Genomic DNA, 17,008 nt, shown 5'->3' with positions numbered 1-17,008 from the left:
CATAGTAAGCCTATGGGTAATGTCACAGCCCAGGCAATACATTGGTTGTCGGTGTTCTCTCCACTCTTCTAAAGCCAGTCACTGGGGAGATCATGTGACCAACCCGGAGTGCTCTGAGAATACGTAAATGTATGCATCTTCCTTCTACAGTAGTTTTAAGCTTAGTTTTAGCCTTGAATTCCACTTTAAAATTCAACGAGAGGCTGAAAGTTGCTGAGGATAGACAATGTGCTGAGTGGTACTGATGTTTAGGGCAGGGACAGGTGCATGGAATACAAGCATCCTGTGTTTCGGGCTTTTGTCCCTGGGCACACACTGCTTTAAACAGCATCATTCAGCCCCATCCAGCTGCAGCATCTTTCAGCCTCTCATAGAGTTTAACAGGATGCCAGTAACAGAGGTGTGCCTGTGCCTTCTGCAAGTACCAGAAGGCCAGATCTCATGCTCATGCTCTAAATGCCCAGTGTGCATGAGGCCTAACAGGATAAGTCTCATAGAGCACACAATTTTGAGTACATTCTCATCAGACTCTCACTGTACAGCCAAAAAAAAGAAGGCAAGCATGCATAATTGAGGAACAAATATGTCTACCCTCATATAACTTTATTTTGAAAACCTGATAGAATGAAAATCTTGTCTCATAATAATATTGTTTGCATTAAAGCCCAACTCAGGTCATTTTTGTTCTTTAAAGCGGATGTGGGAAAAAAAAATAAAAGCAACTATTGCTGCAATACTCACCTTGAATCTGTAGCTGTCCCCACCCATCACTGAGAGAATACTGCATTCCCATGGTGTCAGGAAAAAAAAATGGTAAATACAAGGTCCTGAGTGGTTTCACAAGAGGTTCTACAAGATGCTTTCTGAGAAAGGCAAGTTTATGCTTATAAACTTAAACTAGGCTGTTTGGCTTGTTAAAAGTCAGCTCTTGAGTTTCCCAAATATGGGCCAGTGCTTCTCTGAGAATGGTGGGTGGTAAGACAGATCTGTCCTTGGACATACTGGGTCCTGTTTTAGTTTTTATTGGCTATACTAATGAACAAATTGTGCACAACACTTGTTCTTTTACTTAACTGAGACAAATAAGATCTGGCCCACTCACACAAGGATTTTTAAACAAGCGGTGTGTGATGCTTCCAACCGGACCACTGCTAGTAAAAGAGCGGCAAAAGAGCAGAAGATAGCGGAAGGAGCCCGGCAGAAGAACCGGACACCGGGAGAGGAGGCCGAACACCAGGAGAAGAAGCCGAACACCGGGAGTAGAGGCGGAACACCGGGAGAAGAAGCCGAACACTGGGAGAAGAGGCCAGAGAGAGCAGAGAAGTTGGAAGAAGACCCCAAAGTCGGTAGAAGACCCCCGGAGCTGCCTAATAAATTACTGTTAAAACCTGTGTAGTGTTTTTTTAATGACACTTTTTTCCCTAGGTGAATGGGTAGGGGTACCATGGGGGGCCGGGATCTGGGGGCCCCCTTATTAAAGGGGGCTCCCGGATTCCGATAAGCCCTCCGCCCGTAGACCCCGACAACCAACGGCCAGGGTTGTCGGGAAGAGGCCCCTGTCCTCATCAACATGGGGACAAGGTGCTTTGGGGTGGGGGGGTGGGGGGGCCCGCAGGGCTCCCCCCTCCCCAAAAAGCACCCAACCCCCCCCCATTGAGGGCATGCAGCCTGGTACGGTTCAGGAGGGGGGGCGCGCGCTTGTCCCCACCCCCTTTCCTGACCGGCCAGGCTGCGTGCTCGGATAAGGGTCTGGTATGGATTTTGGGGGGACCTCCACGCCGATTTTTCGGCGTAGGGGGGTTCCCCTTACGATCCATACCAGACCTAAGGGCCTGGTATGCTCCTTGGGGGGAACCCACGCTATGTTTTTATTTAAAATTTGGCGCGGCATTCCCCCTCATGATTCATACCAGACAGCTGTCAGCACTGCCTGTCGCTCATCGCGAAAGGAAAAAAAGTTTTCCTTTCCCGATGAGCGAGCCAGCACGAAATGCACAGTACCCTGACACCGAGAACCAGTGCGATAGGATCGCACTGGAAACACAATCTCGCGGTCAGGTACTGTATGCATTCCTATTAACCTTTTTTAAATAGATCTATGTTTGTTCCAAACATAATTGAATCCAGCTACTGTTGACTGACTCAGGACAAAACGATTGACTGCACTTCAAAATATGAGGAAAAACTGCTTATTAAAAATATATACTTATTGGTTTAAAAACATGCAACGTGAAAATCGATATTGGTCACATCATCATGACAGCACAGAGGGGAGCATGGTTGACGCATTTCACAAATTTCTTCGCTTAGTCAGTAAGCTGTTGCTTACTGTTGACTGACTCACTACTTCTGCTGGAAGTTTATTCCAAGCATCAATTACTCTTTTGGCAAAAATACTTTCTAAGATTATTTTTTTACTTTCCTTCTACTAATTTGAGGACATATCTCCGTGTTCTTGATTTTAGCTCCACATTGAAAATACTGCCCTCCAGAACAATAATCTTTAAAGTAAGCCCTGGTAATCCATAACCAAAGTTAAAACTGTTATTTAAAAGCAAATCTGTTTATTTTTTTTACCTTTCGAATGGCTACAATGGTCTCTATAATATTAAGATATATATGGTTAGACCAGGTTAGAAATAATCTTGATAGTAGTACCCTATTGAAAAATAAAGATCCAGTCTGTTGTTATTACAACAAAACACATCATGGCAATGCTTCCATTGGTGAAAGGTACCAACAGATACTGATAGTAATTTCCTTATTTTGCTATTTAGCTAGATTGTAATACAATGCTTATGTGTATAGGGAAGAATGTCAACACTCCCAATGACCCTTTACTAGATGAAAAAAAATTACTGGCTGGCAAACTACTGTTGCAAGATAACACTGTTCATGTCTATGTTGTAATATGCTAAAAAAAAAAAAAAATGCACATCCAATCACTGTCTATTGTTTATGGCCAGCTTTATTTCCCCAGTATAAATAAAAGACAGAGTAGAATCCCACTGCACTGGTACTGAGGGAGGACTTTACTGTTTTTCCACACTTAAGCCTGGTACACACTAATATTTTTTGGGTTGAACGAAAAAAAAAACTGACAGCTCCAGTCAGAGCTGCTGTACTAACAGTCTGATGTCAGTACAGTTATCTCCCCCAATGAGTTGTTGTGTTCTGACAGGGGGATGCGCCCTCCCCCCCCCTGCCAGAACACTCCAGGTAGTGCTCTCAGCCATTGGCTGAGAGCGCTTATCGGGAGCCGGTCGGCTGCTGGTTTTCGAGCATGCTTGTCCAACAGAAGCCGGCCAAACAGCTTCTGTCAGACCGGCTAATGTACACTTGTGTACGGGGTTTCAGGCTGGTCATACACTGTGGGATTTTCTCTTCTGCAAACACAGTTCCTCCATCAACACAGACAGTGAAAACAGCAACGGGGGGCCTCCCTCCGGGAGAAGACAATGATTATTGCTAGCGGCTATAGCAGCCGCTAGCGATAATCGCAAGAGAATCCAGCAGGCTGGTTGTACCCAAGTTGATTGATTGATCAACTTGGTACATTCAGCCTGCCCATTACAGTTTGAATCTCGGCAGGTTCAGCATTTGAACTGTGTATGGCTGGCCTTAGGTTTGAATCATGGATCTACTTTCAGAATAATAAAGGTGAAAAAGGTTTGAATCAAGGATCTACTTACAGAAAAATAAAGATGAAAGAGTATAGTATTATTAGAGTATTATATTCAAAATGTTTTCATATTATATTATACCTAGACAGCTGGTCTATCATAACTTGCTCTACAACAGCCTGTTTTCTTCTCTCTGCAGCCATATCCTCCTGCAATCATAACCAGGTGAAAACAAAAAAAAAAAACAAAAAACATTTTATTTTAGCTGAAAGTAGGATAATCAACTTAATGTGCATTTCAAGACAGTGTTGAGATTTACAAGTGACAAGGGGATTTCATCCTTCTATTCTAGGGAAGCTTTATGCTTCCAAGGCCTCTGCCAGACTCCCGTCACGAGCTAAGAATTCAGGCATATCCTAAAGCAGCTAAAATGTCAGCAACATCTCCAATTAAATTCAGAATCATCCAGTACAAAAAAAAACACAGTAAATCCCTTCAGCACTTGAACATCTACAGCGCATTGCTTAGCAATGCATTAAAATGCACACGTCCTAAGCAGAGCTAAGCAACACAGTTTGGTCCTTTATGAGTTTATGTTGCAGATAAGTTCTTAAAACAGACAAAAAAATATCCATTCTAAAGTGGGGGCGGGTTAGATATCACTCAAGAAAAACTCAGCAACAATGAACAAGCTGATTACAGTATTGTCAGTTTCTGATTTATAACTATTAAGTGAGTTTCTCAAACCAGTAAAGGTGACCTCTGGACATTGTATATCAACTAATCAATGTAACCTTGCTGAAGAAAAGGCTGTACAGTCTTCTATTTACAGTATATCTGTAACAGGTATCAGCTTGAATATGTCCTTCAGATATCTCTAAAGTTGAATTATTGCATGATATCGACTACTGCAAGAGTTTAGTCATTCCCAACTTTTTCATCCCAAAGGAACCTGGTGGTCAAAAGAAGAATGGAGGACTGGCCCCTTTTACATTGGTGGCCAAAGGAGGAATGAAAGAATGACCCCCTGACAGTGGTAGTCACAATGCCACAGCTACCGACAGCTAAAAAGATCATGGTTATCATGTCACTGGCTCTGCCAAGTGGCATTGACCATGGAACTATCCAGGCACTATCAGATGGGAGGTCAATCAGCTACAGCTCAAGGAACCACTAGCAACCCCTGGAAGAACCCCAGGGTTCCACAGAACCTTGGGGGAGAATGGCTGTAAAAGTTTGATACCATGGACTAATTTGCTACTTGTGTGGGTACAGCACATAAGGCTTTAGAAATTTATGGCATGAATGCATCTGTGACAGATCACCAGTATGCAAGACCCTGGATACATTTTTTCCATAAAAGTTTTTATTGCAAACAAAGTGTTGATACATAGTTTTTATACAAACAGAAGGTGATTGAACAACATGGACATATACATACTTGGTATTACCTTACTCTCGAGAACATAGTGGGGCAAATAAGCTATTCAAAAAGGGCTAGAGGTCCCCCCCGTCATCTGAGATCTGTAACTGAATATAAGGATGATGGCCACTCTGGTCATAGCTCCTTGAATATGAGGTTAATAGTAGAAGTGGCAGGTAGCTTATATGTATATATCTGTCTGTTTGTACTTGAGCAGGTATGGAGGTGATGGAATTAAAATGGAATGAAACTGTGTGTGTGTGTGTGTGGGGGGGATCTTGGCTGTTTTGTTGGTGTGGGGAGTAAGGGGAGTGGTCAGTCACCTGGGCTAAAGTAATCATAGGAATAATTAAGTGGGTTGTCATTGTCTGGGCAGGCGAAAGCAAGAAGGGGGGGGGATATCAAGGGGAGGGGGACAGAGGTGAAGAGCAAGAAAAGAGAGGGAGTGGGGGAGATGAGGGTCCGAGGGTGTCACCTTCCCGGTCTCCACCGAGCGTTAAGGATATGAAGCGTCTCGTGAGAGAATCCCTGTCTAGTGGGGTCTCCTCCCGGGATCTGCTTTAGGGTGAGAGTGAAATATTCTGTGTCATATTGGCAGGGTATTCTTCTAGAGAAAGCCAGTTGGGGTACCTCAGTCAGCTGTTGGAAGGTTTGGGATGACATTTTTTAATTATTTCTCCATAGAAATAAATTTATTGTGCAGTTTTTGTGAATTTGACCTCATGGAAAATCACTATTCTGTATGCTTCTCGCTCACTCTGCATAGTAAATGTCCAAATATATTATATAAAAAAAACAAATGCATGCAGTAATGCACCTAAAACATGTGTTGCTTCATATGAGAAATGACCCTTCATTTGCTCTACTTGTGCTCCTGGCCTTGTTTTTAAATACATTTTAAACTCTGATGCCCCGTACACACGGTCGGATTTTCCGACGGAAAATGTGTGATAGGACCTTGTTGTTTGAAATTCCAACCGTGTGTAGGCTCCATCACACATTTTCCATCGGATTTTCCGACACACAAAGTTTGAGAGCAGGATATAAAATTTTCCGACAACAAAATCCTTTGTCGGAATTTCAGATCGTGTGTACGAAAATCCGACGCACAAAGTGCCACGCATGCTCAGAATAAATAAAGAGATGAAAGCTATTGGCTACTGCCCCGTTTATAGTCCCGACGTACGTGTTTTACGTCACCGCGTTCAGAATGATCGGATTTTCCGACAACTTTGTGTGACCGTGTGTATGCAAGACAAGTTTGAGCCAACATCCGTCGGAAAAAATCCTAGAATTTTGTTGTCGGAATGTCCGATCAATGTCCGACCGTGTGTACGGGGCATTAGAGTGCATAAGAAGAATACTTCACCTGAAATGTATTTTTCCATAGTATTTCATCCAGAATCAAGGCACAATAAAGCTGAACCAGGAATGATCTATTAGGTCAGCTTGGTTACATGTAATTATTTATGTGTCACATGTGGAAGGCCACTGAAGATGTTGAAATTCACTGTAGTACCCTGTGCTACATACAGAAGCGATGTCCTGTTCTAGATGCTGCTGGTGTGACTTGCTGTCTGTACACTGAACACAAGGGGTCACTTGCTTCCGTATCTCTGTCATTATTCAAACATCTTGTAATTTTTTTAATGCATACAAGGGGTTTTCTAATAAGGCAAAGGGGAGAGGAGGGACAGAAGAAGCCATCACCTCATCCAACTAAGGCACATCTTATAGTCTTTGAAAAAAAAATGCAAGAAAAGTGCTAAACAAGGGAGGTTAGTGTTCATATGGCAAGTTGCTCCAGCAGCAGCCAGAACAGAAGAGCACTCATTGTATGTAGCACAGATTACTAATATACTACTAATTACATGTAACCAAGCTAGCCCAATGTAAGTTTAAAATAGATCATTCCTTGAGTTTAGCTTTAACCACTTGTGGACCGCCCACTGTAGACATAATGGGGCAGGCCAGCCGCTCTGTGCCAAATCACACACCTGGTAAGTGATCTGACACTTCAGGGTCTGGGGCGCGGATGTGTGCTGCCAGTGGCCCACTCCCGCTGTGATCACACAGGGCACTTGCCGATTGTTCAGTACACAGGCAGAACAGCGATCTGCCTATGTAAACAAGGCAGATCGCCATACTGTCAGTAGGGAAGGCATTGATCCTGTGTCCCTGCAAAGCCCCTGATGTTAATCCCTTCCCAGCCAGTGTCATTAGTACAGTGACATTGTATATTTTTTAGCACTGATCACTGTATAAGTGTCACTGGTCCCTTAAAAGTGTCAGTTAGTGTTCGATTTGTCCGCTGCAATATCGCAGTCCTGATATAAGTCGCTGATCGCTGCCATTACTAGTAAAAAAAAATAATTAAAAAATAAATTAAAAATCCCATAGTTTGTAGACGCTATAGCTTGTGCACAAACCAATCAATTTACGCTTATTGGGATTTTTTTTACCAAAAATATGTAGCAAAATACATATTGGCCTAAATTGATGAAGAAATTAATTGCCAGACCATTGTTCCTAATTTTTACTGACGGTCTACTGACTGGAATGGTACCAGCTGATTGGAGAAAAGCAAATGTAGCACCAATATTTAAAAAGGGCCCAAAATACATCCCTGGGAATTACAGACCAGTTAGCCTAACATTAATAGTATGCAAGCTCTTGGAGGGGATGATAAGGGACTATATACATGATTTTAGTAATGAGAACGGTATCGTTAGCAGTAATCAGCATGGATTCATGAAGAATCATTCTTGCCAAACCAATCTGTTAACCTTCTATGAGGAGGTGAGTTGCCATCTAGATAAAGGAAGGCCCGTAGACGTGGTGTATCTGGATTTTGCAAAAGCATTTGAGACAGTTCCCCATAAACGTTTACTGTACAAAATAAGGTCTGTTGGCATGGACCATAGGGTGAGTACATGGATTGAAAACTGGCTACAAGGGCGAGTTCAGAGGGTGGTGATAAATGGGGAGTACTCGGAATGGTCAGGGGTGGGCAGTGGGGTCCCCCAGGGTTCAGTGCTGGGACCAATCCTATTTAATTTGTTCATAAACGATCTGGAGGATGGGGTAAACAGTTCAATCTCTATATTTGCGAACAATACTAAGCTAAGCAGGGCAATAACGTCTCTGCAGGATGTGGAAACCTTGAAAAAAGATCTGAACAAATTAATGGGGTAGGCAACTACATGGCAAATGAGGTTTAATGTAGAAAAATGTAAAATAATGCATTTGGGTGGCAAAAATATGAAAGCAATCTATACACTGGGGGGATAACCTCTGGGGGAATCTAGGATGGAAAAGGACCTGGGGGTCCTAGTAGATGATAGGCTCAGCAATGGCATGCAATGCAAGCTGCTGCTAACAAAGCAAACAGAATATTAGCATGCAGGGGATAAACTCCAGAGATAAAACGATAATTCTCCCGCTCTACAAGACTCTGGTCCGGCTGCACCTAGAGCATTCTGTCTAGTTCTGGGCACCAGTCCTCAGGAAGGATGTACTGGAAATGGAGCAAGTACAGAGAAGGGCAACAAAGCCAATAAAGGGTCTGGAGGATATTAGTTATGCAGAAAGGTTGCGAGCACTGAACTTATTCTCTCTGGAGAAGAGACGCTTGAGAGGGGATATGCTTTCAATTTACAAATACCATACTGGTGACCCCGCAATAAGGATAAAACTTTTTCGCAGAAGGGAGTTTAATGAGACACGTGGCCAATCATTACGATTAGAAAAGAAAAGAAAAGAGGATTAACCATAAACTGCGTAGAGGGTTCTTTACTGTAATGCCCTGTACACACGATCGGATTTTCCGATGGAAAAAGAGCAATCGGATTGTGTTGTCGGAAATTCCGATCCTGTGTGGGTTCCATCTGACTTTTTCCGTTGGAATTTCCGACACACAAAGTTTGAGAGCAGGATATAAAATTTTCCGTCAACAAAATACGATTGTTTAAATTCCGATCGTGTGAACACAAATCCGATGCACAAAGTGCCACGCATGCTCAGAATAAATTAAGAGACGAAAGCTATTGACTACTGCCCTGTTTATAGTCCCGACGTACGTGTTTTACATCACTGCGTTCAGAACGATCGGATTTTCTGACAACTTTGAGCGGCCGTGTGTATGCAAGACAAGTTTGGCCCAAAATCCGTCGGAAAAAATCAGATGGATTTTGTTGTCGGAATGTCCGATCGTGTGTACAGGGCATTAGAGCGACAAGGATGTGGAATTCCCTTCCACAGGCGGTGGTTTCAGCGAGGAGCATTGATAGTTTAAAAAAAACTATTAGATAGGCACCTGAACGACCACAACATACAGGGATATACAATATAATACTGACATATAATCACACACATAGGTTGGACTTGATGGTCTTTTTTCAACCTCACCTACTATGTAACTATGTAAATTCGATTTTTTTTTTGCAGTGCCATATCGCAAAAAATGGCCTGGTCATGAAGGGCAGGTAAATCTTTCGGAGGGCAAGTGGTAGATTATGTTAATGAAAGGAATAACATTTCACATTTCATAAATTTTAATGGAATTAAAAACAATGATTTTTGTTTAATGTTTTTATTGCTCCACTTTCCATTTTTTGGATGTACCTACTGTACATAAAGAGCTTATTGTCTTTAAAGCTAGATGTGTTTACATGGTATGCAGCTCCCGAAGTGAATTATAATAGTACATACTCTTGTTCTATGACTTACAGCTTCCAGTTTCCTGAGGCTTTGCTGTGCCGAATACGGTTTGCTGGTATAGCACTGCTGAAGGTAAACCTTATTATCCAATGGTGTTATGATGCCAAAACCTTGTTCCTCAGGTGGTGCTGTCTGCTGCAACAGTAGAGAAGAATCAGAGCAAGTAAATCAGTTTGCAAATTAATTGTACTATTTTTTTTTTTGGGGGGGGGGGACACACATACATAGCTGCCAACAACTCCGCTGTCCAGACTCTATGGACATTGCTACAAGCAGCAGCCTAGGACTTTCAAATGTACAGCTAAGAAAATCTTATCAAGATGTATATATCTCATTTTAGCTGTAGTTCATTTAGAAACACTACTGAAGCTTGGTCACACAAAGTTAACTTGTGGGTGTAAGATGACAGACTGCTGATGAAAATAACCAATTGCGTTATGCAGGATGAATCTATTTTAGATCATTCTCTTCTGGAATGACAGGCTGATATTCTGTTAGCATAACATGTTTTAAAAAAAAAGGTAAATGCATGCCAAATCCATAGTTACATGGTGGTTGCTTTTGCGCTTTTGCAGTGCCACAGTTTTGCTATTCCAAGAGTGGGTTAGTACTGCCCACTGTGTTTTTTATTTTTGAATTTTGCAAAAAGAGATTCCACATGCACTTAGACTTATTTTATGTGGGCTTAGCTGTTGACCCTTTGATCTGCAGTGGATTGCATTGTCAGCAGTGGGTAGCCTTTGGTTAGCAGGCAATTGGGAGGGAATACACTGCCTTCACACTTCAGCATGAATGCGCTTGCAACGTGGTTGCAGCACAGTTGCGATGTGGCCTCATTCACCTCTATGGGCTCGGTGGCATGCGGTGCGGTCTGCTGAATGTGACATGCCCTCATTTTTTATCCACACCCCAAAGCATAACTTTGTGGTGGCAGCAACATGTATGGGGCTGTCTAGCAGCCATTGTCTGGTTTTGACAGACAGATGAGGAGAGTTGCACCTCAACTGCCTGGTTTTGCCGCCTGACAGTGCTCATGTGAAAGGGAGCTTAATCAGTAATTGTTCTCCACATCTTATTGTACCTAAAGCAATTCAACCACTTCCCGCCCATCCACTATATATTAACGCCAAGTGGGAGCTTCATTGATTCGGGAGGTCGTACCGGTACGGCATCCTGTTCTCGCCACTCATGCGAGGCCCCAAGGCTGCACATCAGCGCGATCTCTGATCGCTGTGGCCCTCAGACACAGAAGATTACATGTCGGGGGAACAGGGCCAATGTCATTGGCCCTATACCATGTGATCACTGTGACCAATCCAGAGATCACAGTAGTAAATAAAGGCAGCATGAAAAGAGTTGAATAGTGTTAGAAGTGATTACTTACACAGTGTAAAAAAAATTAAAAAAATCCAATAACCTGCTCAAAGCAGTAAAGTGTCACTATGGTGAAACTGTACTGCTCTAGTGACAATATGTAAAAAAAAGTGATCATGCATAATACACAATGACTGGCTGCTCTAATATCACTGTATGTCAGTGGTGCCAGGTATTGTCTATGATCACCACCACAGCAGTACAATGTCACAAGACCAGTGCTACCAGTCAGTGTCCCTAATTACCACCATACCAGTCACAGTGTCCCCAATCACTCCTGCATCAGTCACAGTGTCCCTAATCACCCGAACAGCAGTCCCAGTGTCCCTGAACATTGCCACACCTGTGACAGTGTCCCTTATCACTGCCACACCAATGGCAGTGTCACCAGGCTAGTATATGCTAGAAACAACGTTCCTGATTGTTGATACACCAGTCCCAGCGTCACCAGACCAGTGTAAATCAGCAACAGTGTTCACAAATGCTGCTACATTAGTCCCAGTGTCACCAGACCAGTGTAAGCCAGCAAAAGTGTTCCTGATCGCCGCGACACAAGTCTCAGTGTCACCAGATAAGTACAACCAGCAACAGTGTTTCTGATCACCACCACACAGTGTTGCCTCTGCCTGTTGCCTGTACTGACCCTGGTCTTTTTATTGACCACTTTTCTGCCTGCTGCCTGGACCAATACGTTGCCTGTTTGCTGACTATACATTTTAACCAGTTATTATGATAATGGACTATGGGAGCTTTTATAAGATATTTGAGGAATCTATCAAAGGGAAATTACTGAAACAAGTGGAGCTTCCAGGAACCAGATGGAATATCCAAAGAAGTGTTGTAACAAAGCACTGTTTGCCAAGAATTTATGTGAGGTAAATTTCACCAGAGTCATTCTTACTAAGGGGGTTCGGTGGAGAACTTTGGGTGATATTTAAAGCATGAGATCTGCACGTCTGGCTTTCTTTCACAACAAATTCATTTATTGCTATATCTCTTATTTCTAGACATTTTGGTATCCAGCATGTCTCAAATCTATGAACTTTTTAGAATTTTTGGACTGTTTGCTGATCATGTACCTATATTCCTGCTAGACATCAGACCAAGCAGTCCCCTGCAGACAATTGCACCCCCTGGAATCACGGGAACTTACTTCTTCTTCCTTTCTTCACTATTCTGTACTTCCTGGCCAGTGAACATGGCATTCCTGGGGGCAGCCATATACCAGTAGGCTAGGCTTGATTGGTTTATAGGATCGGAGACTTTTATAGGTGACGCTTCACTAAGCTATAGTCCCTGACCACACATATAGAGGTGAAGATTACAGTACATTCGCTTTGATACAATTTCTGTGATACACAAGATACAATGTCTGCTACATAATCAGCTCAAACCGTGGAAAAGTCTCACAAATGTGGTATCATCATATTTGGGAGGAGTAGCAGAATGTGTTTTGCAATTTAATGCCAAGTATGCCCATGCTGTGCGTTGAAAATATCTTATTAACTGACAATTTTGTGTAAAAAAAATTATCTTTATTTTCTTTTCTGCATTTTCCAAAAACTTGTGGCAAAAAAATGAAGTTTTCAAAAGACTCACCATGCCTCTTATAAAATACAATGGGATGTGGCCATTTTGTGGGTGTTTCAACTGTTCTGGTGTTCCAGGGCCTCCAAAAACATGATAGATAGTCAGGATATTATATTACGTATGCCCATAGAAAGCCTGAAGGTGCTCCTTGAATTTTGCCCCCCCCCCCCCCCCCCCATGTGGTTACACGAAAACAGAAAGTGTAGCGCTATGAAATAGTGGGCTATAAGCCCAAATGGCACCAGAAAATCTTAAACAGTGAATGGGAATACAAATGCTATTAACATTCATAGAAAGTGAAAATGTTGATGACAACACAAATAATAATACAAAAGCTCAGTCTGTATATAACACACATATAGAGTGACAATATTGTTGATAACACAGGAAATAGTGCAAAAAGCTCAGTGTATAAATAGTCCCAGTCAATATATATAGAGTTATCGAACTCAACAACAAGGAACTCCAATGTGGAAAAATGTGTCTCTATATATAGTCCCAGTTTATATATTTAGGGTTAACACACTCAGTAGCAAGAAACCCCAGTGTGGGAAAACATATCTATCCATATATTGAGATATGTGACTGTGAAGAAACCACCACCAATATGCGAACTCATGTGAGTAGCGCCCGCATATGAAAACGATGTTCAAACCAGACATGTGAGGTATTGCTGCAATTGGTAGAGCGAGAGCAATAATTCTAGCCCTAGACCTCCTCTGTTACTCAAAACATGCAACCTGTAGAATTTTTTTAAACGTCACCTATGGGGATTTTTAAGGGTAAAAGTTTGTCGCCCTTCCAAGAGCGGGCACAATTTTGAAACGTGACATGTTGGGTATCAATTTACTCGGCGTAACATTATCTTTCACAATATAAAAAAATTGGGCTAACTTTACTGTTGTCTTATTTTTTCATTCAAAAAAGTGTATTTTTTCCAAAAAAAGTGCGCTTATAAGACTGCTATGCATATACGGTGTGACAAAAAGTATTGCAATGACCGCCATTTTATTCTCTAGGGTGTTAGAAAAAAAATTTATAATGTTTGGGGGTTCTAAGTAATTTTCTATTAAAAAAAAACTGTTTTTAACTTGTAAACAACAAATCTCAGAAAGAGGCTCAGTCCTTAAGTGGTTAATAAATAAAACAGCATTTTTGCTTGCACATGATTGGATGATGGAAGTCAGCAAAGCTTCCCCTCATTTAGTAAGCTCTGGAGCAACTGCATTTGCAAAGTGCACAGTTTTTTTGCCTTTAGTAAATCAACCCCATTTGACTTATGACATTCACATAACAATATCCAATTTAAAATGATACCATGTTACAAAGAATTATCTATCTGTGTTTTATTAGGTACAGACATGATGTGTATGTGCTAAATAGATTTTTTTCTTTTTAAAAATTGTTATTAGGTAAAGCTGTCAGCAAGTTTCTAATGAGCATCTTGTTAAAGAACAAGAAAAGACACTCTTCTGACACTTACATAAAATATTGATCCTTGAAAAATATTTTTTCCTCTTCATTATATAGATATAGAATGGTTTGGCTTTTAGTCCTCTGCCGTTACAGAAATGGCATAACAAGCTTGCAGATTTTTGAAAGTCAGAGCAGGGAATTTCAATTTTTTGTTTCTTATATTAACTTCTTGAATCCCTAAGCCTTTTTCTCCCTAAACTTCCTTGAGTCTCAAACCTTTTTTTTTTTTTTTTTTTTCCACTTTTGCCGGTGTTTGTAGTTTACCTTAAAGTGGATGTAAACCCATTCCCATCCTTTCTAAACTACTGCCATAGGGGTTATCTATAAGGATATACATGCCTCCTGCATGTATCTTTACCTGTCAAATGTCTCCCCTCTGTCTGTTATGAGACCCGAAAAACTGCAGATTCTGTGGGTGGGTCTGTTGTCTGGAGCTCGGTGGGTGGAGTTGTGATGTCAGTAGACTCCCCACCCACCTCTACACTCCCCTTTTCAACATGTATTTTCTCCTGTGTATTTCTTACACTGAACTTCTGCTATGATCACTAACATCCAGTCAAAACCCAGAAAAGTCACCACATGACTTCAGCATGCCCAATCATGCGGAGGTGTAGAGCAGCCAATCCTGGGAGTGCTGGAGAAGAAAGGAGGGGGGATGGGAAGTACACAGAATGCCTCTCTTAGGCTCCTGCATGAGATATGTAAATCACCTGTCACTCACATCAAGGAGGAAGAATTGACTCCTATTTCTCTGTGTGTCAGTTTTTATCTTACTGAAAAAAGATAAGAGGATTGCTCAGAGCTGGATTAACTCTTCGTGGCAAGACTGGGCACAGATGACATAAAATCCTATACCATACAAGGTGCAAGCCTTAATTTAAAAAAAAAATGGTTTTACATCCACTTTAATGCATTGTTTTTTGTTTTTTTGTTTTTTTTTTTTTTTTGGGGGGGGGGGGGGTCAGGACAGATAGGGCTTTAATTTGGTAACTATTTTGGATACATATATTTTTATTTCCCTGATTTTTTATAAGAAATAAATGGTGAAAAAAAATAGAAAATGTAACTTTGTAATTTATGCAAGGTAGTTGTGCACCCCCATATAGCTGCACCCCCAGGCAGCTGTGCAGAAGCAGATTACTTCCAACAGTTATCTATTGCTGGCTGCAATCAGCCAACAATGGATTGCTATACTAGTATTCTGCTACTGAAGGGAGAGGCTGGACAAAGTAAGAACGGTTCTGCATTGGCCTGCGTACCGAATGGAAGTGGCCTAATCTCATTTGAAAGTATCCTGTTTATTTTTCCATTTAAGCTAGGTTGTGGCTGAAGGATAGCATGTAAATCGCACGTTTCCACACCCACAGCCAAAATGTGCCATTCATTCTTAGTTTTCAGGAGCGGGAAAGCGCATGGCGCAAAAGCAATTTAAAAAAGCTGCAGGGACCGACCAATGCGGCCAGTAAGCAAATCAAATTGGATTGGTGCAATAAGAGGGACGTACCTTTCCCTCTGTATTTAAAGATGGCTCAGTTTAACCTGAAATTAGGTCCTTGATGATGCCTTGTGGGAGGGTGAAACGCGTAGACGTAATTTCCGGTTCCTATTGACGTCACTTCCGGTATTGTGGAACGCACGCCATGAGCGGCGTTTTTGTATCTTCAACTCCATGTTTGTTATGCCTGGTTTGATCTTACCTCTTGTAAGCACCTTTTTTATGCGCAATAAACGCCTTTTTTAACCGCTTCAATACCGGGCCAATTCTGACACTTTGCTCCTACATGTAAAAATCATCATTTTTTTGCTAGAAAATGACATCGAACCCCCAAACATTATATATTTTTTTAGCAAAGACCCTAGAGAATACAATGGCGGTTGTTGCAACTTTTTATCTCACACAGTATTTTCGAATGCGTTTTTTTTGGGAAAAAAACAGTTTTGTGTTTAAAAAAAAAAACAAAACAGTAAAGTTAGCCCAGTGTTTTTGCATTTTGTGAAAGATGAAGTTACGCCGAGTAAATAGATACCTAACATGTCACGCTTCAAAATTGCACACGCTCGTGGAATGGCGCCAATGTTCGGTACTTAAAAATCCCCATAGGCGACGCTTGAAATTTTTTTACTGGTTACATGTTTTGAGTTACAGAGGAGGTCTAGGGCCAAAATTATTGCTCTCGCTCGAATGTTCACGGCGATACCTCACATGTATGGTTTGAACACCGTTTTCATATGTGGGCGGGACTTATGTATGCGTTCGCTTCTGCGTGCGAGCACACGGGGACAGCGGCGCTTTAAAAAAATTTTTTATTATATTTTATTTTTTTTATTTTGACACTTTTTTGAAAAAAAAAAAATTGATCACTTTTATTCCTATTACAAGGAATGTAAACATCCCTTGTAATAGCAATATGACATGTCAGGTGCTCTTAATAGTGAGATATGGGGTCAATAAGACCCCATATCTCACCACTAGGCTGGGAAGCCTGAAATAAAAAATAAAATAAAACGATCACCGCTTCCCAGCCAAAGCGGCGCCGTTTTTTTGAATGGAGAGGCTGGGCGTGACGTCATAACATCGCGCCCGGCCTCCGATGATCATAGAGACTCCGGGGACCATCTGGTCCGCCGGAAATCTCTATGATCTACATCCGGCGCCGGCGGATCTACTCCCCGCCTCACCGATCGTAACGGTGAGTCGGAGCAAGCACCGGAGGGCGGCGGGAGGGGGGGACGTCCCCTCTCGCCTCCCATAGGAACGATCAAGCGGCGGAACGGCCGCTATGATCATTCCTATGGTGTAGAG

At 41.9% G+C, this 17,008-nt stretch overlaps 1 protein-coding gene across 2 annotated transcripts in view; it reads right to left on the bottom strand.

Moving 5' to 3' along the window:
* CAPS2 (calcyphosine 2) overlaps positions 1–17,008 on the bottom strand; it is a 204,822-nt gene that overhangs the window by 136,448 nt on the left and 51,366 nt on the right. The window contains exons 8-9 of one of the 2 annotated variants that reach the window (XM_073620021.1): positions 9,775–9,900; positions 3,765–3,832 (exon numbers count right to left, since the gene is read on the bottom strand). In XM_073620021.1, coding sequence (XP_073476122.1) covers positions 3,765–3,832; positions 9,775–9,900 — 194 coding nt within the window. The remainder of the gene's footprint in view (positions 1–3,764; positions 3,833–9,774; positions 9,901–17,008) is intronic. The other variant, XM_073620023.1, reaches the window with a different exon arrangement.

Source organism: Aquarana catesbeiana, linkage group LG03 (assembly GCF_042186555.1).
Source record: "Aquarana catesbeiana isolate 2022-GZ linkage group LG03, ASM4218655v1, whole genome shotgun sequence".
Lineage (NCBI taxonomy): Eukaryota > Metazoa > Chordata > Amphibia > Anura > Ranidae > Aquarana > Aquarana catesbeiana.
Note: the sequence above shows the minus strand (reverse complement) of the source record. Positions and strands in the feature narration are given on the sequence as shown.